The 25,259-nt window shown below is 35.7% G+C and overlaps 1 protein-coding gene and 1 pseudogene across 1 annotated transcript; both read right to left on the bottom strand.

Annotated features, from left to right (window-relative positions):
- Positions 1-43: 43 nt before the first annotated feature.
- Positions 44-2,343, bottom strand: LOC146917547 (F-box protein CPR1-like). The gene has a single exon (XM_085719359.1). It carries the CDS (start codon positions 1,917-1,919, stop codon positions 606-608), a length of 1,314 nt encoding a protein of 437 aa, XP_085575485.1. The 5' UTR covers positions 1,920-2,343; the 3' UTR covers positions 44-605.
- An 18,171-nt stretch (positions 2,344-20,514) lies between these two features.
- Positions 20,515-24,001, bottom strand: LOC146917546 (F-box/kelch-repeat protein At3g06240-like; annotated as a pseudogene).
- Positions 24,002-25,259: the final 1,258 nt, after the last annotated feature.

Below are 25,259 nucleotides of genomic sequence, written 5' to 3'. Positions count from 1 at the left end.
AAGCACAACGTGTGCAAGTAAGGAACAAAGATACAAAGATTACAAGAAACTTGATACAGAAAACATCCCATACAGAGAAGCCAGAGCAAACCAGCAACTCCAACCCCTACTACATAATACTACCACTACGTACTAATTACTAGAAACAAGATACAACTATAATAACACTTTCCACCATAAAGCTAACAAAGCGCTAGAAGGAAAGTACCAGATGCTTTCAAAAAACAAAGAAATCTAGACTAGAAAACTATAAAGATCCAGGACATGTAATACATAATGTTGAATGCATAGGACTGCAATATGGTATGCATAAAAATCTGAACGCATAACATCCCAACGGCGCAAATTTCCAGCATAACAGTACCAACCATAGATACAGATCACAGAGTCCACATTGCAGCCACGACCAGGATACCCCTCACCAATATAACAAATGAAACCAGAGAAGTTGTGTTATCAAAATAAAATTGATAAAGCAAGACCAAATGGTGTCTTAATTTACTTGACAATAATTGTGATGCGCACAATTGACAATTCACTTTGTATACAAAGTAATAAACCAAGGACCACAATCGTATATATGTTGGTGAAAAGACGAACAATAATTAATTATTTAATCCTCCAAATGGAAGAATGCTTTCCTTGTAAACTATTATCCGACATTCTGGAAAATCCACTTTCAAACCAAGCTCCTCGATCATTTGGGTACTCAAATCAAACCAAGCTAGTTCTTTATCTTTTCTTGTAAAGAATATTTCCCCCTTTGTCCCCACTCCAAAAGGACGCTCAACACAAGGCAATGGTCCAACTGTGAAGAGCCTGGTCCATGATTCCTTCATACCAACTTCACCCAAAATAGATATGTGAAAAGTAGCCATCTTTTCACGATATGATATCAATGCAATGCACCCATTTAACACCACCAAGTTTATCCACTTGCACTTTGCTCCAACATCAAAACAATCGTCTACATCTGAGGGTATGGGTGTTATGAAGAACACTTCATTGCTCAAGTAAAACGATACCAAACTAGGTTGAAATGGGATATTATGTTCTTTCCAATATCCATAATCATTCCTACACAACCAATGACACACTCCATCCATGTAGACATGGGTTCCTTCTGTAATATTCAAAGAAGGTGGCATGTCAACATCAAGTTTCCTCCAGGAGTTACTTCTTAGGCTATAAATCTCCCATAAGGGGTCGAAATATTTGTTTCCCAGACATCTGTGGTGCATAGTTTCAAGATCTGGAAAAAATAGATAACGAATGACTTTATAGTCATCTGTAACAAAATCATAACCAAATCCATGAAGATAAGACACAAAGGTTAAAGAACGCTTAACATCATCGGGGACATATGAATCAACCAGACTTAGAGGAAGGAGCTTGAATTTCTGAGTAGCTGGGTTCCATAATACATGTTTGTATCCACAATATTGATGGAGCAAGATTATGCCATTAATACTTCCAAAACCAAAAAGATCAATATAGGTTTTGTCATCAAATGGATTTGAGAAATCTAATTTAACCATATTCTTAAACCTGTCACCGGAAAGAGTGTACAAAACTTGTAGCTGCTGGTAATGTGGCCAGGTCGCAACCTTTAGGAGTAGAGGTGATCCGTCGTCATAATGACGATTAGATGATAAGAAATTGTTGCGGAACATGTTCATGAAATGAGTATTTTCAAATAAGAGAGACCATGATTTGTGAACACATTCAAAACGCTTCAAAGATTTAAGAGGCAACTTTGATAGAATGGAAAAAGCAATATCATCAGGTATATAGGTGTTTCTCACCGTTGCAAACACCGATTTCTTCTTCTTCATCATATTCTCTATTGAATCCAAAGTGTTCGTGTTCTCCATAGAAGCTAAGCGAACTTCCTTTGTCAATGATTTGTTCTTCTCCATTGATTTGATTTTGGAATTGTAAACCCGGCCCGTTTGGTGCGCAGGATATGGAGACAGGATAGCATATAAATATCATATCCTATTACAATCCACTGTTTGATGCACCAACAGGAAAGGATAACATAAACCTATCATTAATCCTATCCTATTGTCTCTTTGTTATTTTTATCCTTAGTTTTCCTTGGGTTAGCAACCTGATAGCAAAAGCTATCACACGCGTGTTTTCTATTTCCTCAAAACCCCTCATTCGACTCCTACAACAGCTCAATCCACTCCAATATTTGCAATTATTTTATCGATCTACTATCATCGTTTCCTCCCACAGCCTTTTGCCTGTCACCTCCTTCCTCCAAATCCTTTGCAACCGCTTCACATAACAATTTATGTGCTTCTACCTTTTAACTTTTTTCCCCTTAGTTTTGTGCTTCCAATCGATTTCTATTTTATGTTTTCTTAATCGATGGTTTTGTAGGTGAACACAAGGGGAAAACCCAATTTGTTTTCCAATTTCTTGAATTTGTGATATTGAGTGGAATTTCTAAAGGATATGATTAAACTTTGGAAAGAGCAATGAATCAGATAAATCAGATGGGTTTCTTATATTGAATGAAATTCCTCACCGTCAAAGGATCAGATAAATCAAGAAAGGGCAATGAATCTTGGTTGTTTCAGTGAAAGGGTATGAGAGTGTGATTGAAAAAATAATGATATACTCTTTTCTGTAAACAAACAAAAAAAAAATGCTCTCCTAAAAAAATGCTATCCTATCATGTGTGCACCAAACACATGATAGGAAAAATGTCTATCCGGTCATAATCATATCTTATCCTTATCCGACTCTTTATCCTATCATGTCTTTATCCTATCATGTGCACCAAACGGACCCTAATTATGGATTGTTAGGGTTTTGAATTGAAAGAGCAGAGACTGAGTGTGTAAGTGGTCACAGAAGTTATCAAAATTTTAGGGTTAAATATGTTTTGGTCTTATAAATATATCAACTTTTCGTTTTAATTTCTCTGAAATTTTCCTTCAACTTTTAATCCCTAAAATTTTTCCATCTTCACTTTTGGTCCCTGCTCGTAAGTAAACTCATATGTAGAATTCATATTTTTGAATAAAATTTTGTATAAAAATTAATAATATTATAAGAATCACTCCAGAAAAAATTAGAATTTTTTAACATAACATAAATTTAATATGAATTTTTATATTTTTCACGGTGAAAAATTCATATTTAATTTATGTTTTCTTAAAAAAATTAATTATTTTTGAGAAATATTTTTACAATATTCTACACATATTAGCACAATTTTATTAAAAAAATACTAAAATTAACTTTAAAATATGGATTAAAAGTAGTGGTTGAAAATTTTACAAAGACTAAAAGTTGAAGAAATTTTTTAGAGAGACTAAAACGAAAAGTTGGTATTTTTATAGGGACTAAAAATATATTTAACCCAAAATTTTAAAATAGTATCTGATTGTACACTTAATTAGTCAAAATAATCTTGACGCTAAAATGATACATCAATACACATACTCACAATAACTCTTTTCATATATTGACGGATATGATAATAAGTAAATACTTATAATACTGATATGAAAATAAGTAAGTATATTGAATGACTAATATGATAATTTTAACGAAGTATTTTAATGTCAAAGACTATTTTGACTACTCGTTAAACATTTATGTGTCAGTCTTTATGTTCTTTTTATTGTGCTAATGCGTATAGATTATCAATGATAAATTATAGAAATTTTGCGTGTAAATTACAAATGATATTTTATATAATTTTTTTGATATAGATCAAATTATAAGTATAGATATTTTTCTTTCAAAAAAAAAGCATAGATATTTTGTGACTTTCAAATGTAACAAACTCATTAAACCATATTTATATTTTTTAATGACAATAGTATTATAAAAAAAAATCTTATCTTTTTTAATTACACCAACAATATAACATTATTTTCTTCAAAAAAAAAATATAACATTATTATAAAAAAAAAATTATAGTATAGATAAGTCAAAATTTTTTTTTTTTTTTGGGACTAGACTTATACACCTTAAATGTGAAAAAATGAAGAATTGGGATTCGAACCTACCCCTGCATTTCAATCTTCACGAACCTATCAACCGAATAATTTAAATGAAGGGTATAACGGAAAGATAAAAAAAATCAATCTAAAATTATGTATTTCATATATGTGTGTGTGGGGGTATAAATTCATCCTTTTGTTATTATATTTTTAATGCTTTAATTTTTGAAGAAACCTTAAAATGAGAGCTTAGAATAGTTTTTCATAAAAAGTCATTTTAATTATTTTATCTTTGTGCTACAATTATTTTTGGATATTAAAATTTTTAAAAATGATTAAATTTTAATGCTTTAATTTTTGAAGAAACCTTAAAATGAGAGCTTAGAATAGTTTTTCATAAAAAGTCATTTTAATTATTTTATCTTTGTGCTACAATTATTTTTGGATATTAAAATTTTTAAAAATGATTAAAATGAGAAATTATGTTGAGTAGCTAGTCGTATCAACTTTTTTTTTGTGGTGGTCGGGATTCGAACCCCGGACCTTGCATATATTATGAATTGTCCTTATCAACTGAGCTAAGTTCACGGGGACAGTCGTATCACCTTTTAAAGTGAATGAGTAGAGTGCAAAGTTCACAAGTTAAATTTTTTTTAAAATTTAGGATTGAATAAGTTTTTTTTATTCTTAAAAATATATCATTTTTTTTTAGAGATATTCTTATAGATATATCAAAATTTGTTTTTGTCCCTCTAAATAACTTCTTCAAACCATGTTCTTTTAAAGGTTTCATGGCCAACATTTATGGTTATTGTTTTCAAGTCAACTCATGTGTATCTTTCGAATAGTTATTTTTTGAAGAGGTTAAAATGAATTATGTTACTGATGTAAGTTTTTCCTACATGTCATATAACTATGTACACGGGAGTATATATAGGATCGTTTCCACAGGGAGTTGCGTTAATCATAAGCATTTTCACAATAGTTCGCATTAAGGTATCGGGTATAAAAATGTTTGTTTGTAACACTATATCCACAAATGACATAAAAGTAAAAACGAGAGGAGATCGAACTATTTCGCTTGCGGTATAAGATAACGAGCAAGCATAACAGCAGCAATCTCTCGATCGATTAATAGACTCTAGCTTTATAACCAATATTATTACAATCATTTCTACAATATCCTTCGTGTCCAAAGCGACATCGTTATTTCTAAGTTAGAGTTTAAACATTCGTGTCCAAATTCCTTAAACGATAACAAAGTCGATCGGATAACTTAATCGACCGTGTCCAGCCTGATTAAGTATCCGAAAGCATTAAAATCTTGATCAAAAGTAATTATCAAAGGTTTACAAACTTGTCAAGAGTGATATAACATAAGATAGATTGTTATTCTAGTTCTAGATTCAAGAGTTTGTGTCCAAATCATCTTGAATCTCATTGGAAGCATTAAACATAAGAATAACAACAATATTGAATCATTAAGCTAGAACCTTATATATTAAAAGATCAAAAGATTACATAATAGCTTGTTTGTTACCTCAATACTACAAAGAAGGTGATAGCTACACATAGACATGTAAACTAATGCAAGGAATGAAGGAAAGATGAAGATTCCATGCCAAGATCCTTGATGTCTCAATGAATCTAGGGTTGAATCTACTCCTTAATCACTTGCTTTGTGTTTCTCTCTTGGAAATAGCTCTGACCTCTCTCTTAGAATGTATGAAAATATTAATGGAATAGTGAATGACCTAAAAGAGAGGTAAGAATGCTATTTATATGGGCCTGTGTTTTTGTACCTACGCTAATAGCGCCATTTACGCTAATAGCGTGGTAGGTCGGCCTATAATCTGGCCAATGGGCTGCTGCCACGTTGGCCTTGCCCTGCTTCTACGCTCCATCCACGCTAATGGCGTAGCTTTCTGGACTCTTTACGCTAATAGCGTAGATTACGCTAATAGCGTGTTTCTTCATGGCCTGCTACGCTCCAGGTACGCCATTAGCGTACCTTTCTGGAGTGATTACGCTAATAGCGTAGCTTACGCTAATAGCGTGTTCTTCACAAGTGCTCCAAATTCACGCTCCAGGTGCGCCATTGGCGTACCTTTCTGACCTTGGGCTTTTCTTCCTACGCTAATAGCGTAGGACACGCTAATGGCGTGGCTTCCTTGAATTTTGACTTTTCTTGCTCCTTGCTTGTATTTTCCTGCACAAAAAGGGTAGAATAAGGCTCAAAAGCATAAATGACATATTAACACAATATTTGGAGTTTTCCACAGAGAATCTTGCAAAACAAGTCACTAAAATGCCTAAACGCCTATATGAAATATATCACTTTTAAACACTTATCAAACTCTCCCCAACTTGGCTTTTTGTTTGTCCTCAAACAAATCAATTGAAAAGGAAACTAACAAAGCTTTGGACAAGGTTTTCAACATGGTGTCAAACAATTCAAAACAAAAATAAACAAATGGTGATTCAAATATGATCGCGTGGACAAGCATGAAGTCCTCCGCTACTCTAGATTCAAACTAAGAATGCGAAAAATGTCCAAAGCACAAACTATACATCATAAACTTCAAAACATAAACATAACTATCTATGAACCACACCTAACACACTTCTTTAAAAGTAAATGCAATACTATGATAACAATAAGTGAGGTAATGAACACACATCCAACAATCACGCTAACATCCTATTTAAGTTAGGTGTCCATCCAAATATCGTCTCAAAAAGCATAAAAGCATGGATCAAAAGGTCTTGCAAGGGTTATAACTTGGCCGGGCTACAAAAGAAATGTCATATGTGGGGCAATTGATCAGAAAGCCTATCAAAGAGGAACATTTTTTTTTTGTATCACAACTTGAAATCCATATACTTCCCTACCACGAATTACAACCTTTGGTGATTAACAATCAAACTTATAACCTTGACAACTTATTCTATTTTTGATTTTTCTCTTTCTTTTTCTTCTTTTTCTTTTCTTTATCAAATATACAACTTTTTCTTTGATTCAATGTTGTCAGGTTATTTTACAACTTCACCAGAACTTGACATATAATGCCTCCTTATTCTCCCCAACTTGAATACACAAAACTCTGATTGAATGTTCCCCTATCCTAAGGCAAGGGACAAAGTACAAAGAGGTTAAGGGTTCAACAAATTAAAAATTATCAAAGTCCTTTAAGAGACAAGCATGAACTGGATTTATGAAAAATTTCAGACAAATTCACTAAGCATTGTGCTTTTGAATATTGACAGTTCATGTTTGAGGACTTGATTCATTAGGCTCAGATTGGGGTATCAGATACTCGCTCTTCTCACAGGTAGGCTTTATGTGGTCAAGTAGGTTACTCTCAATTCAAAAAGTGCCTTGATCCTTTCCATGCTTTCAAACAATTCAAAATGATTATCAGATTTAACATAACTAAAACAAGTTAGACGGTGATTATCGGTCTCCAGCATATATACAACAGATTGAAGCTACCTCACATTTATGTTAAGTACTAAGTGGTTCAAAAATATTTATGTTTATGACAAGAACTAAATGATATATATTTTGTGCAAAGTACAAGTTTCAAATTCTTATTAAAAGCCTAGAATAACAGGAAACCAATACCTTGGCTTACGCTTTCTCACAAGTAATATCATTATCACTCACCTGCTTTTGCTCAAACATTGGCTCCATGGAGCACTTTAAAATTTATTGTTCATGAGCAATTTTCTTTTGAGAGACACAAGCAAGATTCAAACAAAAATTTCATCCAAAACATAAGTTAAAATCCACAAGATAAGTTATTAAACCAAATATAAAGTAACAAAGTAACAAATCAAGCACTAAAAACCACAGTGCTTGAAGAGTACAAAATACAACCGAATAAACAAAAGTTCAAACATGAAATAAAAAACATAAGTTCGAAAGCAATACTAAAACATCACTAAAAACATCACTGATCATCCTCAGCTTCATCCATATCAAGATCCTCATCCACATCCTCATCTTCACCTCCAGCATCAGCAGGATCAGGTGTAGCCTCATCATCAACAGCATCTGCTACCCCCACATAAGGACCTGGCCTGCCCTCAAGCCAGTGAACATAGCTCTGGTACTGATCAGGTGTCATGACCGGGTAATCAGCATTTCCCGGACACATGTGAGCATTGTAGAGGTCCTGGTGTATGCCCATGTTGCTCCTCCAAACTGCCTCATTCTGATCCATTAAAAAACTGTTCTGGTCCCTCACATACTGGTTATGCATCTGCTGCTCCAGCATGAAAGTCTGCAAACCTGAAAAATCAAAAGAGCCAGTGCCCTCAGATGGGCCACCCTCATCATCAGAAAAGTGGCTTTGTCGACATCGCTGCTCTCTCTTCTCCCAGGTACGGATAGAAGTATCAGTAATGGTCCCCTCAATGTCTTCATCATAGGGTCCAGTAATGGCTACTCCATGAGCCTTAAGCAAGGCCATGATAAGTCCGGGATAGAATAGTGCAACCTTCTTAGCACCGATGGCAACCTTCAACGCCACAGCCTTCAGCTCATTGGCTATTATGCAAGCAATATCAACCTTTACTTTCTTCATAATACACCAGATGAGTGGTAGGACAGCTTTTGGGGCATCGGATGTATGGGCTCGGGGTAAAGCATTGTGGACAAGAAATTGGAACACTAAGCAGGCCTTAGCATTCATCTCTTTTGTGAGAGCATGTCTGATCTCTCCCCTATCATTCTTCACAAAGTATCTCCCCTTATTCATGATATCTCTCTCAATTTGCTCATAGGACCAGTTTCCTTGAGCATTTCTCTGAGCATAAGTACACAAAGGAGGGATAGTTGGATCAGGTGAAGGTGAAAGGACTAAGGGATTGCCTAGGAATTCATTGATTGAATCCCTATCAAAAGGGATTTGCTTCCCTCTCACATATGAAGTCCACGAAAAAGCATCAGCAAGGGTGGTGGGTGAGGCATCAGGTGTAGCATTGCAATAGAACTCCTTTACTAAATCAGTGTTAATCTCAGTTGTAGGATAAAGGAGTTTATGCCACTTACGATCAGTGAAAACATAGAGGAGGTCACAATGTTCACCATCGGGGTGAATGTCAAAAGATTTCTCGTGCCAGGTTTTGTATTGAGCCATCTTCTTAAACCTGGCAGAGTGGACAGGGGTGGGAAAACGGTTTGGGGTTACAGGTGTAGCAGAGGTTGAGGCACCTTTGTCTCTAGGACGTTTGGTCCCGGTGATTTTGTCTTGGTTCTTAGGTGCCATCTGCAAAATAACCAGGAAATACCAACATATTGCATAGGAAATATTAGCACAAACTGGAATTTATCATTTAAAAACATCAAATATTTTGAAAATCTGGGCAAGTATGAAGAACCACGCTAATAGCGCCTGCCACGCTAATAGCGAAAATTTCTGGAAAAATTTCGCTATTAGCGTAGATTTCGCTATTAGCGTATTTCTTCGTACCTGCAATTTTCAAATTTTCAAAATTCTTGTTCCTGCAATTTTACAGCACATACCAGCAATTTTCAACCCTAGGTTTCATCCTATGTCTCTACAACACAATATAATCATGAAAAGGAATCAAAATCACAACATTTGCACACAAATCATTCAAACCCTTGTTTTGTTGAAAAATCTACAAATGGGTCATAAATCCAAAACAGAATGTTTGTTGCATGTGGGTTATGATTCTTGTTCCTTTTCAAACTATAATCAAGGAAGAATAATCTCTACTCACAAATCAAAACTTTAACCCTAGCCTAACCATTTAATCATGTCAAAATATGGATTTTTCTCAAATTTAAAACAAGGAAAGGATGAGAAGATCAAACCTGTTAATGCAGAGAGAAGCAACACAAATGCAAGATGAGATGATGCAAAATGAATGCTTGACCCAAAATGGAATGGGTTTGATTTCTAGGGTTAGTGAGTGGGAGAGAAGTTCTTTTGTGTGTGGTTATGAGAAAATGAAAGAGTGAAACCGTAAAAAGGGAAAAATGAGGAGTTGTGGGAAGTTAAGGGAGGTTAATCCCCTGGGCCCACCAAAAAATTTTCTCCCACGCCAAAATCACGCTATTAGCGTGGCTTTCTGGAGCTCCCACGCTATTAGCGAAAAATACGCTAATGGCGTGAGGCTTCAGGATCAGTTTTTCAAAATTGTTTCATTTTTGCTTCCAATGCTTATGTACTACTACTATATGCAATAAACATAAAAATACTTACAAAACTGGGTGTACCTCCCAGCAAGATCTTGTTTTACGTCATGAGCTCGACGCATTTTGAAGAAATCATGGTTCGATTAGTGAAATCGTCGACAAACACCGATCAATTTCACCACCGAAGTAGGGCTTAAGTCTCTGCCCATTCACCGTCCAGTTGGCTTTTGTGACTGGATCCTCAAGTTCAATAGCTCCATATGGTTTGACCTCTTTAACCATGAAAGGTCCGGACCACTTAGACTTCAATTTGCCCGGAAACAGTCTTAGTCTTGAATTGAAAAGTAACATCATTTGCCCCGGCATGAATTGTCTCAGAATGATCTTCTTGTCATGATACTTCTTGGTCCTTTCTTTGTAAAGCTTTGAAGATTCATAAGCTTGATTTCGCAATTCTTCAAGCTCATGCATTTGAACTTTTCTTCTTTCACCGGCCTTCTCTTGATCAAAGTTTAGGAACTTCAATGCCCAAAATGCTTTATGTTCGAGCTCGACCGGTAAGTGACAAGATTTGCCATAGACCATTTGGAAAGGAGTGAGGCCTATAAGAGACTTGTATGCAGTCCTATATGCCCACAAAGCTTCATCAAGTTTAGCCGACCAATCCTTCCGAGATGTAGAGACCGTCTTCTCAAGTATTCGTTTGACCTCCCGGTTGGAAACTTCGGCTTATCCATTCGTTTGCGGATGATACGGTGATGCTATGCTTGACTCCATAATGATCTAGGGCTTTAGCAAGTTGTGCATTGCAAAAGTGTGACCCTCCATCACTAATAAGAACTCTTGGTGTACCAAACCGGGTGAAAATATTCTTCTTTAGGAACTTCACTACCGTCTTGCTATCTGCTTTAGGCGATGCTACGGCTTCCACCCACTTTGAAACATAATCAACAGCGACCAAGATGTACGCATTAGAAAATGAAGGAGGAAAGGGGCCAACAAAATCTATACCCCAACAATCGAACACTTCCACTTCAAGGATGAGTTGTAGAGGCATCTCATTTCTCTTTGACATTGATCCGGTTCTTTGACATTCATCGCAATGCTTGCAATGTAAATTGGCATCTTTGAATAGAGTTGGCCAATAGAACCCATATTGAAGTACCTTTGCGGCTGTTCTCTCCCCGTTGAAGTGACCTCCATAGGGTGAATTATGACATTGCCATAGGATCTTCTTTGCCTCTTCATCATCCACACACCTACGCAAGAGATTGTCCGCTCCAATTTTGAACAAGTAAGGCTCATCCCACACATAGTGGTTAGCATCATGGAGGAACTTCTTGCGTTGTTGCCATTCAAAATCTTCCGGAATGAACCCGGTTGCTTTGTAGTTTACCATGTCGGCAAACCACGGTCTAACATTGATTGCAAGCAACCTTTCGTCGGGAAATTCTTCACGAACTTCCGGTTCATTCTTGGTTACCTCATTGTTTGTCAACCTTGAAAGGTGATCAGCTACAAGATTCTCCGTGCCTTTCTTATCTTTGATCTCTAAGTCAAACTCTTGAAGCAACAACATCCAACGGATGAGCCTTAGTTTTGAGTCGGACTTAGTAAGGAGATACTTGATAGCTGCATGGTCAGTATAGACAACAATTTTGGAACCTACAAGGTAAGAACGAAATTTCTCCATTGCATAAACTATTGCAAGTAACTCTTTTTCAGTTGTGGCATAATTGATTTGTGCCTCATTTAAAACCTTACTTGCATAGTGAATAGCATGAAAAATTTTGTCCTTACGTTGACCCAAGACCGCACCAACAGCATAATCACTTGCATCACACATTAATTCAAAATTTAAATTCCAATCAGGAGCAATGATTATTGGTGCAGTGGTCAATCTTTTTTTCAAAGTTTCAAATGCTAAAAGACATTCATTATTAAAAATAAAAGACTTATCTTTGTTGAGCAAGTTGCTCATAGGCTTTGCTATCTTTGAGAAGTCTTTGATGAATCTCCGGTAAAATCCGGCATGACCAAGAAAACTCCGAACACCTTTGACATTCACCGGTGGTGGAAGCTTTCCAATAACATCGACCTTTGCTTGGTCTACCTCAATACCCTTAGCAGAAATCTTATGACCAAGGACAATACCCTCAGTAACCATGAAGTGACATTTCTCCCAATTGAGCACCAAGCTAGTTTCAATACACCGCTTCAGCACGGTATCCAAGCTATTCAAACACATATCAAATGACGAACCGAAAACTGAGAAATCATCCATGAACACCTCCATGCATTTACCAATAAAGTTGGAGAAGATTGCTTGAACACACCGTTGAAAAGTTGCGGGTGCATTACACAAGCCAAATGGCATTCTTCGATAAGCAAAAATACCAAAGGGGCAAGTGAAAGCCGTCTTCTCGTGATCATCTGGGTTCATGGCGATTTGATTGTAACCGGAGTAACCATCTAGGAAGCAATAAAAGGATTGACCGGAGAGTCTTTCAAGCATTTGATCCATGAAGGGCAAGGGGAAGTGATCCTTCCTTGTTGCTTGATTGAGTCTTCTATAATCTATACACATCCTCCATCCGGTGACGGTTCTAGTTGGGATCAACTCATCTTTATCATTAGTGATCACCGTCATTCCTCCTTTCTTGGGAACTACTTGAACCGGGCTTACCCAAGCACTATCCGAGATAGGATAGATCATGCCGGCTTCAAGCAACTTCACTACTTCCTTTCGCACCACCTCTTTCATGTTTGGATTCAAGCGGCGTTGTGGTTGTGCTACCGGCTTGTAGTTTTCTTCCATCATAATCTTGTGCATACAATAAGATGGACTTATCCCTTTCAAGTCGGATAACTTCCACCCTATCGCTTCTTTGTTGACCTTGAGGACCTCTACCAACTTTGTTTCTTCATTGATGGACAAGGAGCTACTAATGATCACCGGTTTTGTTCCATCTTTCTCAAGAAAAACATATTTCAAATTAGATGGCAAAACATTCAATTCTACCTTGGTGTCATCAACTTTTGCTTCTTCCTTGGATTCTTCTTTCAAATCTTCAATTATGGCTTGATTAGGAAGAATCTCCTTCAAGGAATCTAGCTCCTTCAAACACTCTTCAATAGCTCTTGCTTCGTCTTCATCAATAGCATTGAGTGCGTCCACCAAAGCACTCTCAAGGGGTGTTCTATTGTGCAATTGCTTCCGAGTAGTCAAGATGACTTCTTCGGTTGCATCCATTTTGAAACATGCACCCTTGTCTTTCGAGTACTTCAAGGCTTCCCGGATGTTGAAAGTAACCTCTTCATCATTTACCTTGACCTTCATGATATTATCATCAAGATCAATCATCATCCGAGCCGTTTGCATGAAATTCCTCCCCATTAAGATAGGCACATCCTCATCTTCTTCGACATCCATAACCACAAAGTCAGCCGGAAAAATAAATTTGTCCACTTTTACAAGAACATCTTCGGCCATACCTAGTGGTTTTGCAAAGGATTTGTCGGCCAATTGCAACATCATCCTAGTCCTCTTTATACATAGGTCACCAACTCTTTTGGCAACGGACAAAGGCATGAGGTTTATGCTTGATCCAAGATCAAGTAGTGCTTTACCTACATGTGTTGTGCCAATAGCTACCGGTAGAGTGACTCTTCCCGGATCTTGCTCTTTCTTAGGCAACGTTCTTTGAATAATAGCACTACAATTGGCATCAATTTGGATCGTCTCTTCATCGTTGACTCTTCTTTTCTTGGAAAGGATATCTTTCATGAACTTCGCATAGACCGGCATTTGCTCCAAGGCTTCTGAGAATGGTATATCAATTTGCAACTTCTTGAAGAGTTCAAGAAACCTTGCGTATTGCCGCTCTTTGTCTTTCTTCGATGGAGCATGTGGGTATGGTAAGCGTTGAGCCACCACTTGCTTCTCAACTTCTTGTTTCTTGCCTTTATCTTTCCCCACATCTTTCATCTTCTTCTCCATCTCCTCTTGTTCCACTAGTTCTCTTTTTTGATTTTTTTTCTTTTTCAACTAATTCTTTTTTATTCTTTATATACACTTCCTTCTCTATATCTACAACATCCTCCTCGAACTTCTCTTTATCCTCCTCATTGACAACTTCATCATCCTTCTCTTCAACAACAATATCTTCACCTACCCCTTTACCTACTACTCTACCACTCCTTGTAGCAATAGCTTTTGACTGCTATGCTTTGTGATGCTCCTTCGGATTTGGTTGAGTGTTAGCGGTGAAAGTTCCCACTTGCGGAGGACCTTGAGCCATTTGTTGTGCTAACTGACCAACTTGCGTTTCAAGGCCTTTGATGGACGCGTCGGTATTTTTCTGGTTAGACATGGACATTTGCATAAATTGCTTCAAGACCTCCTCGGTGCTTTGGGCATTACTAGGTTGTTGGAGGTTATTTTGTGGTGGAAATTGGTATTGATTATTGAATGGTTGTTGGAATTGAGGGAACGGTTGTTGGTAGAAATTTGATTGTGGATATTGGTAGTTATTGTTGTAAGGTGTTCTCCATGGTCTTTGTTGGTTTTAATTGGCCGGATATCTTCCTTGGAAGTTGGAAGTACCCAGGTTTTGGGCTTGTTGTGAGGTTCCGGCTTGTTGTGGTTGGTTAGGTCTTTGTTGGTTTCCCACATAATTTACCTCTTCTTCAAAAGAACCGGGTGTGGGACAAAAGCCGGTGGGATGATCTCCCGTGCAAAGCTCACAAGAGTTAACCTGAGATGTTCCTCCTTCTTGCTTGAGAGATTCGAGAATTTGTTTTGGCATAGCTCTCATCTCCTTTTGCATAGCTTCTATTTGTTGAGTGCGAAGCTTATTTTGAGCCAAAACTGCATCATTTGCTTCTAGTTCAAGGATACCGGCTTTCCTTTGCTTAGGATTCCGGTTGTGAGAAGATTTTCTAGTGTTGAGAGCCATTTGGTTAATGATTTTGACAGCTTCAGCTGGACTTTTCAAAGCAATAGATCCTCCAGCACTTGCATCTAGCATTGTCTTGGACATGTCTTGAAGCCCTTGACGAAATAGGTAGATTTGCATCTGGCTATCATAACCATGCTTCGGACAGCTCCTAAGCAAAGATTTGTATCGCTCCCAAGCATCACATAGAGACTCACTTTGGCCTTGAGAAAAAGTTGTGAGTGATGTTTTAGCTTCAAGATGCCTATCCTCCGGAAAGAACCTCTCTTGAAACATTTTCTCCAATTCACGCCAATTCTTCATCAAAGAAGTAGGTTGATCTAAGTACCACTCCTTAGCCTTACCAATCAAAGAATGAGGAAATAATGCGCAAAACATTGGCTCTTCCTCATTTCCCCTCATACCAAGAGTACCGGCGGTAACATAGAAATTTGTGAGATGCTTGTAAGGGTCTTCATGATCCATTCCAGTGAATTGGTTTTGAGTTATCAAATTTATCAACCCCGATTTCAACTCGACTTGCCTGGCATTTTGATTACCAAGGTTAGCAAGCCTTCTTGGAGTAATCCAACTTGGAAGAGCATTCTCATCTTCATTAGCCATTGTTACAATAGTTTCCCTTTCCGGTGATGATGGTGGAGTTGTGTGTAGAGAACCACCCGGAGATAGTGTATGAACCGAACCCGAAGGCGAGTGAATAGAACTAGATGATTCCGGCTGAGCCAGCCTGGCTAGTCTTTTAGCTTCCTTTGCTTGCTTCTTATGTAACCTAGCAGTTTTCTCTATCTCTGGATCAAATTGAAGGTCTTCTTTAGAAACGGTACCTCGCATAAACAAAGTTTACCAAGACTATACCAGGTGGTTAGCATAAAAAATAATGAATGATATAAGTGTATAAGTATACTTATAATATAAAATCCGCTACTCCCCGGCAACGGCGCCATTTTGATGTAAGTTTTTCCTACATGTCATATAACTATGTACACGTGAGTATATATAGGATCGTTTCCACAGGGAGTTGTGTTAATCATAAGCATTTTCACAATAGTTCACATTAAGGTATCGGGTATAAAAATGTTTGTTTGTAACACTATATCCACAAATGACATAAAAGTAAAAACGAGAGGAGATCGAACTATTTCGCTTGCGGTATAAGATAACGAGCAAGCATAACAGCAGCAATCTCTCGATCGATTAATAGACTCTAGCTTTATAACCAATATTATTACAATCATTTCTACAATATCCTTCGTGTCCAAAGCGACATCGTTATTTCTAAGTTAACGTTTAAACATTCGTGTCCAAATTCCTTAAACGATAACAAAGTCGATCGGATAACTTAATCGACCGTGTCCAGCCTGATTAAGTATCCGAAAGCATTAAAATCTTGATCAAAAGTAATTATCAAAGGTTTACAAACTTGTCAAGAGTGATATAACATAAGATAGATTGTTATTCTAGTTCTAGATTCAAGAGTTTGTGTCCAAATCATCTTGAATCTCATTGGAAGCATTAAACATAAGAATAACAACAATATTGAATCATTAAGCTAGAACCTTATATATTAAAAGATCAAAAGATTACATAATAGCTTGTTTGTTACCTCAATACTACAAAGAAGGTGATAGCTACACATAGACATGTAAACTAATGCAAGGAATGAAGGAAAGATGAAGATTCCATGCCAAGATCCTTGATGTCTCAATGAATCTAGGGTTGAATCTACTCCTTAATCACTTGCTTTGTGTTTCTCTCTTGGAAATAGCTCTGACCTCTCTCTTAGAATGTATGAAAATATTAATGGAATAGTGAATGACCTAAAAGAGAGGTAAGAATGCTATTTATATGGGCCTGTGTTTTTGTACCTACGCTAATAGCGCCATTTACGCTAATAGCGTGGTAGGTCGGCCTATAATCTGGCCAATGGGCTGCTGCCACGTTGGCCTTGCCCTGCTTCTACGCTCCATCCACGCTAATGGCGTGGCTTTCTGGACTCTTTACGCTAATAGCGTAGATTACGCTAATAGCGTGTTTCTTCATGGCCTGCTACGCTCCAGGTACGCCATTAGCGTACCTTTCTGGAGTGATTACGCTAATAGCGTAGCTTACGCTAATAGCGTGTTCTTCACAAGTGCTCCAGATTCACGCTCCAGGTGCGCCATTGGCTACCTTTCTGACCTTGGGCTTTTCTTCCTACGCTAATAGCGTAGGACACGCTAATGGCGTGGCTTCCTTGAATTTTGACTTTTCTTGCTCCTTGCTTGTATTTTCCTGCACAAAAAGGGTAGAATAAGGCTCAAAAGCATAAATGACATATTAACACAATATTTGGAGTTTTCCACAGAGAATCTTGCAAAACAAGTCACTAAAATGTCTAAACTCCTATATGAAATATATCACTTTTAAACACTTATCAGTTACCAAACCAAAAAAGTTTTCAAGCACAAGATGTGTCAAAGAAAACTTAAAAGAGCTGCCAAGTTATACTGTTAACTAAAGAAAGACAGACTAGCATAAGCAACAGAAGGAGAAAGCTACAAGACAACTCTTACGCAAGGAAGATGATTAAGTCTCCAATAATTGTAGTCGAAATCAAACAAGACATATGTCGATTTAAACCACCAGAATGTATGGAGCTTAACCTTTTTACCTAAAGAATGAATATCTTCCTCCTTATGATGAAATATGTGTATATTCCTCTCTTTTCATATTATCCATACAACTCAAAGTAATATAATGTTAAATGCCAATTAAACCGTTTTGAAAAACCACCTAAACCCGTAAACTGGGTTAGATGATCCATTACATTTTCTTGAGCCACCATTAAAAAACCTAACCAACAAGAAAACACCATCCAAATTTTACCATAAAAATTTCATCTAAGAAATAGATGATCCATATCCTTGTTCAAAACAAAACCGCTAATTGTTCATTGGCCGAAAGAACATTCCTCCGAACTAAAGTTACCTCTCGTTGGAATTCGATTATGAATCAAACGTCAAGCAAACAAATTTATTTTTAACGGGACTACTTTTAACCATAACAGATTACTAGTGACAACTTTACTATTAACATGCGATCCCCGCCTAGCTTCCTCGATCAAACTTTGTGACAACTTTTGAGCAATTTTCTCTCACATACTCACGTGATGTTCTTTTCTCTCCTTATTACCAATAAGAAAAGAGAAAAATAAGGTTGTCACATAAGTTGTCATCAAATAGTTGTACAAATATCAATACTATTTAAAAAAAAATACCTATTATTTATGCAGTTTTATTCATTATTGAATTAATTCAATAGTTTGCACAAATACTTTTTTTATGATTTTTTCTTCGTGATATTTTTGTTTTTATGTGGCGTTGTTTTTTCGTCATTTTGGTGTAGCTTTGTTTGATGTTTTTTTTTTTTTTTGCAGTATTGATTTGATATTGATAGAATATAGCTCAACGTCGATTAATGACTTCATCATGTCCACTTTTGTATGCAGCATGGTTACAATAAATTATGTAAGCATGATGCTTTAAAGTATTATCTATAAAGGGAAAATATAGATTTTGGGCAAAATTTTTCATTATTCCAATTATATCACCAAACAAATTTTTCAATGGAATTTACAAATGCAAGCGGTAGCAATCTTTATTTGGTATCACAACACACATGAAGAGTCAAGTGTAGCAATCTCCATTTGGTATTCACAAATTCATTTCTGGAGTAGATTCAATAATTTTATAATAGAAATATATGTATTTTAGGCAGGGCCGTTCCTAGCATTTTAGGGGACTTAGACATAGTTTGAAAAAAGGCCTCTTACATAATACATCATAAACTTTTTTAGTTTCTTGTTATGATTTTATTAGCACTTCATTTTGTTTTTTTTTTCCTTCGCTTTTCACTAAAAGATAAAAGTTTTTTTAGGCAACATCTTCAAATAAATCAAATACTCCATAGAAACAAAATACCATAGAATTAGAGAACAATTGCTCCTGTGAAGTAGACTGGAATTTTTTTAGTAGGTCCATTTTCAACTAAAATATAATTTGTTTAGTTGTGAAGATTCTCACTATTTTTCAACTAAAAATATCACAAATATTTTTAATATTAGTAAGACAGGAACAAAGATCCCCAAAAAATATCAGAAATTTCTTGGCACATTATTAGGAACAAAGGATCTAATTTTTTATTTAGGAGGGTGTAAATAGAAAGCTTTGTTTTGTATGAGGTATATATGGTAAATTGGATCAAAAGGGTCAAAACAATAACAGACTTCAGCCCATTCTTTAAGGTCAATGTTTCGGGCCTGTCTGTTGGTAAAATTCACTATAGAAACCCCCCAAAATTCAGTTCTTGCTACATACACCCCCACAGATTAAAAAAAAAATCGGGCCCCCCTTAGGCATGGACCTAGGCCGTCGCACTCCCGGCCTATGCCTAGGGCCGGCCCTGATTTTAGGAGAATTATGTTAGAGGAGGATTCAAGATTTGTATTTTTATTGTGTAATTGTCAATAGTTTACTTTTGATTAAATTAAATTATTGTGGTTGTTTCTAAACTTGTTATCAAGATTTGTAATCTTGTAGTAGTAAGACTTTGAATTTATTTAGTGTTTTTTTATTACAATGGTGTGTTTGGATGAGTAGTGGATTTGACAAAATCACAATGACATTGTAATTTTGTTGAAATTCCAAAGTATAGTAGCATGTTTGGATGGGCGTGGGTGAAGAATTTCTCACATTCCAATGTCATTTCAACACACTGAAGTACAAAATGTAAAGTTGCTTGAACAAGCGGTGATGCCGTGGTTATGCCAATTTCAACGTGAATCCAAACATACACTTACAAGAATATTAAATGTAGATTGTTAGAATAATGCAGCTGACGAAATATGGCAGAAGAACACAATTCATTCTAGCCTACATTATTCAAGTAGAAAATCAGTCTACGTGTCCGTATAGAATCTCACATGGACAGAATAGAATCCATTCCAATGAAAAACATAAAAAGGTATATAAGTTTTTTCTTCTATTAACAAGTCTACTTCCTGCTATTTCTCCATGAACACATTGTCAGACGCGTTACTTTGAACAGCTCGGATCATATAGGTTGGATCTGTAACGCAATTTTTCAGAATTTTCACTCTTACAAATCTATATATTAGAGTTATGGCCAGCATTTTCTCCTGGGCGAAATGATCCTGGAAGATCGAAATGCTTAAAGTGGCAGAAAATATTTTCATAAAGATTTATCAGATAAGAAAAAAAAATAGAGCATCATCTGTATCGGTCTACTTTTGACCACTTATATCAAATCAGTGTTGCATTTTGATGCATATACTAAAAATAGAGCAAATAACAATCAAAACCATAATACTTTTGGATATCCAAAGCCCAACATCTTGTAGAAGCTTTTTTCCTGAAGAGTCCTATTTGTTGACAGAAAGCATGCTCTCGGAAAGAAGTTCCTGTCTCACACCTTCAGCAATCACAATAACCATGTGACCATTTTCCTTGAATCTTTTGTCTGTATATTCATAAAGTCCTCCAGGACCTTCAAGGTAAAACGGTGAAAGTCCATCAGTTCCTGTCTCAAACCGTTTTACTATATGTAAAGAATTTCATGCAATTTCAACCTATTTTATTGTTGTTTCACAGTTCATGACAGATTGAAAAGCATTGAATCAAAAGTTGAAAACAAAAATAGAAATACGGATTTCTTAATGCAAATTGCAAACTGCAAAGTTGTTTAGCACTATCTGAAACTCTTACAGCACTTCTTCTCAAATCAAAATCCACAATTGGCAAAACCTCAGCAGCTCCTGCGTAAACTAAAGAGAAATATGTCATTCAATTATAGCCATAGGAGTGTATACCAGGGCAGTGAGGCCAACAGAAAAAGTAGCTTGACACACTCCATCGTTGTCGACGTGGTTTCAGCTACTAAGTAAGTTGGAAAAGAACAAGCTCGTCTATCAAACTCAGTTTTTGCCTCGACAAACATCTCCTCCCCAACACAAATGCACATTCTTATTCCAATCACAAAATAAACAATAAGAATCCACATTGTCCACCATAGCGTCTCTGTCTATTTTGAAATGAGCCTTTCCAAAATCTGGACAAAGTTTTTGATTAAAGAGAAGTTCTGAATATGCAAATATCCATAACAAGAAATTACTAACTCTAACTTCTCCACTTGTCTGGATTAGTAAATCCTGGTAAGGAAACTCGGTACAATTAGTTTCCAATTCCTTTTGAATATAGTTTTCATCAATGTCTTCTAAATGATGAAGCTCATCTTGAACTCTCATGGCTAAATTTGAAGAATACACAAGATCTGTGGGAAGATATTAAGTTAATGATGATTCTTAGTTTCAAATGAACCTGGAATACATGTAATGAAAACAAGAAGTTACTATAGTGACTTATTATGGGAAGCTGAAAGTGTTATGAGATGAACTTGCTAACTATGAGCAAATACAAGTGAGCAGTTGTAACATTTGTATTGTCGAATAACTCCCAACCTCAAAAGAGTTAGAGAAGAGGAATGAATGCATCATCGCTCATCGGCGATGATATCTATAGAATAGTACATTCCCATCTTCTTGCCGTAGAACCGATTTCATCTTTGATTACAATCTATTCTTCCACTACATGATATCAATGTGATGTTTCGGTGTTACACAAGAAAAAGAAAAAAAAACACATCATATTCATTCTCGAATACTAACCAAATAATAATCCAGATTCAAATTCCCTTGAAACATATAACAAAATTATGGCAGACCTGCACATTCAAAAGCAAAGGAATCGTGATGCCTAAGCAACATTTTGCAATGCTTTGCTCTTCAAATTCTTCTGCTGAATGCTGATATGTAAAAAGTAAAACCCAAGCTGTGTGATTGGTATTAGAGATAAATCTTTTAACCTTGATACATCACAATCCTCGAATCATAGAATTCAAAGATCTTCTTTAGTGTGCTTGACAGCTTGAGCATGAAACAACTTCCATAAATCTGACACAAATACTTGAAAAGAAATGCTCAAGTTGAGATAAAAAATTTGCTTTATGGTTCTTAAAAGACTTTTACAAGACACTAAATTTGGAAGGTATATATTCAAAAAAACATAATTAAGTGATAACTTATAAGGAAACTACATTGAGAGATTTCATAGGGCCATCTACTCCTACATTGAGAAAATTAAACATAGTGGCATAGATATTGCTAGCAGAAAGTTAATAGATTAAACATTCAAAATAAAATTGAAAGACGAATATCAATTGATTTCTTAATTTGCTTGACAATAATTGTGATACGCATGCACAATTGACAAGCTACTTTGAATACAAGGTAATAGCCCAATGACCGCAATCATTTTCCTCCCAGTGAAAACAAGAAAAAAAAACTAATTACTTGTTCCTCCAATTGGAAGAATGTTATCCTTGTATATTATTATCCGACTCATATGACCCACTACTTTGTAACCAAGCTCCGCAATTCTTTGCGTACTTAAATCAAGCCAAACTAGTTCTTCATCTTTTCTTACGAAGAATATTTCTCCTTTTGTCCCCACTCCAATAGGACGCTTAACGCCAGACAATGGTCCAACAATGAAGATCTTGGTCCACGATTCTTTTATGCCGAATTCACCCAAAATTGATATGTGAAAAGTAGTTGTGTCTTCATGATATGACATCAATGCAATGGAAACATTCAACACGGCCAAGTTTATCCAATTTTCTTTAACATCAAAACAATCATCTACATCTGAGGGTATGGCTGTTGTGAAGAACACCTCACTGCTCAAGTAAAATGATACCAAACATGGTCCAACGGGGTTTTCTTCATGTTTTTCACACAACCAATGACACACTCCATCCATGTAGACTTGGGTTCCCTCATTACAGTCAAAGGAATAAGGCATGTCAACATCAAGTTCCCTCCATGAGTTACTTTTTAGGCTATATATCTCCCAGGGCGAGAAAGATATATCTTCCAATAAGTCCGCAACATCTTCAACATAACCAGGGTATTCAAATGACGCAAGTACAATAATACTTACAAAACGAATGACCTTATAGTCATTTATAACATGGTCATAACCAAATCCATGAAGACAAGACATAACAGAAAGCGTAACAAAACCCTGAGCAAAATCTGGGATAGACAACCCAACTGACTCAACCTCGCTAGGAGGAAGGAGCTTGATTGATTGGGTAGTTGGATTCCACAATGAAATTTAGCCCTTGTTAGTATAATGATGGATACAAAATGTGCCATTAATACTACCAAAACCAAAGATACGAAGAAGACGATGGTTCACTAATAAATCCGAGGAATCTAATTCGACCTTATTCTCAAAATTCTCACCAGAAAGAGAATATAAAAGGTATTTATGCTGATCTAAAACCATAGTCCTGAGGAGTAGAGATGCTCCTTCGTAATAAGAATTAGATAAGAGATTGTTGCGGAACATGTTCATGAACAAAGTATTTTCATACAAGAGAGACCATGATTTACGAACGGATTCAAATCGCTTGAAAGATTTAAGAGGCAATTTTGAGAGAATAGAGAAGTGAATATCATGAGGTATATAGACAGTGCTCACAATTTCATTTGGAACTGATTTCTTCTTCTCCATTAACCAAACATCTTCATTTTTCTTCCTTTTGAGAACTCTTTTACCTGAACGCAAGTTAATGAAACTGTTCTCCACTGAATCCAAAGTGTTCGTGTTCTCCATAGAAGCTAAATGAACTTCATTTGGAGTGTTTTAGGGTTTTGATTTTGGAATGGTAAACCCCAAACCCTAACTAGCGTGTGGATTTGATTTTGGAGTGTTAGGGTTTTGAGTCGAAAGAGAGTTTCAGACTGAAAAAGAAGGAAGGTGTTTCTTTTTTACTTGTGTTTTTTTTTTTTTTATTCTAGTATTTTTTTAAACATTTTCCTAACATATGAGAAACGTTTTGACATTTATAAAATATGCAAGGTCCGTGGTTCGAACTTCGGCCATCACCGAAAAAAGAAACGTTTTGACAAAGATATGGACAATTTTGAGTTATTAATAGAGTTAGTGACCAATTTGAGAATTTGATACAAAGTCAGGGACTAATTTGATGATTTACTCATTTTCTAAGTGTTTTTCTAGTACATTTTTATGATATATACTAATCTTGAACCATCATTTAAGAAAAATAAATTTATTTTTTTATAATATAAATGTCAATGATAAATAAATTTTAATATTTTCCTTTTAATTTTATAATTTAGAGTATAAAATTAACTTTTAAATAACCATATTATATTGTCTTTAGTAATTTTCACATATTTTAATTTTATTTTGGGTTGTTTCATATTTTATGATAGGGTTTAAAACTATATATTAATGAAATTGTGAATAAAAAATAGAGAAAAATATGTATTAAAATTTTGTTATATTAAAATAGACTCGAAATACTTTTTTTTTTAAGTGTGTTAGATTATTAATTGTTTTGCTAGATTATTTGAAATAAAAAATATTATTGAAAGATTAAAGTGTAGATTTTAACATAAGAGGGGAAAGGAATGTAAAGCTTCTCTTACGGGATGTGAGTGAAATATTTTCTAATATGTTTTGAATAAGGGAGGAGGAAAGTGCATATTTTCACATAAAAGGGGAGGGAAACGTAATTCAAGCATCTTTGAGGGGATGAGAGTGTAATTTACTCAAAATTAACGGAGACAAAGTCAAATTATGTTAACTGGTGCCCCCGGGGCACTGGTTAAGGAAACAAAAAAAAATTAAATTAAAGGAAATACTTTTTAGATTTTTAATGAGTTGACTGCACAAGTTTCAATGTGAGGTTACTATTGTTGTTATCTTAAGTGCCCCGGGGACATCGATTAACATAACCCTTATTTTTATTTATTTTTTGACAAAACATAACCCTTATTTTATTAATGGGTCATGTTAACTTGTGCCCTTAGGGCACAAGTTAAGGAACTTAAAAAGGAAATTGAAAATAAATTTTATATTGAAAGTATAACTTTTAAAATTTTTAAGACATTGAATGCACAAGTTCCAAGAAAATTTTCTATATTTGCTTTCTTAACTTATGCCCCAAGGGCACAAGTTAACATTTCCCTTTATTAATAAGTTATATATTTAATGAGGAATGATATTTTGACAACCA

Source organism: Medicago sativa, chromosome 6, assembly GCF_051527215.1.
Source record: "Medicago sativa cultivar Bolivia chromosome 6, Bolivia_mono, whole genome shotgun sequence".
NCBI lineage: Eukaryota > Viridiplantae > Streptophyta > Magnoliopsida > Fabales > Fabaceae > Medicago > Medicago sativa.
Note: the sequence above shows the minus strand (reverse complement) of the source record. Positions and strands in the feature narration are given on the sequence as shown.

Bases quoted from the DNA above. Each gene is read 5' to 3' on its own strand.
- LOC146917547 (XM_085719359.1), bottom strand. From the start codon at position 1,919: ATGGAGAAGAACAAATCATTGACAAAGGAAGTTCGCTTAGCTTCTATG.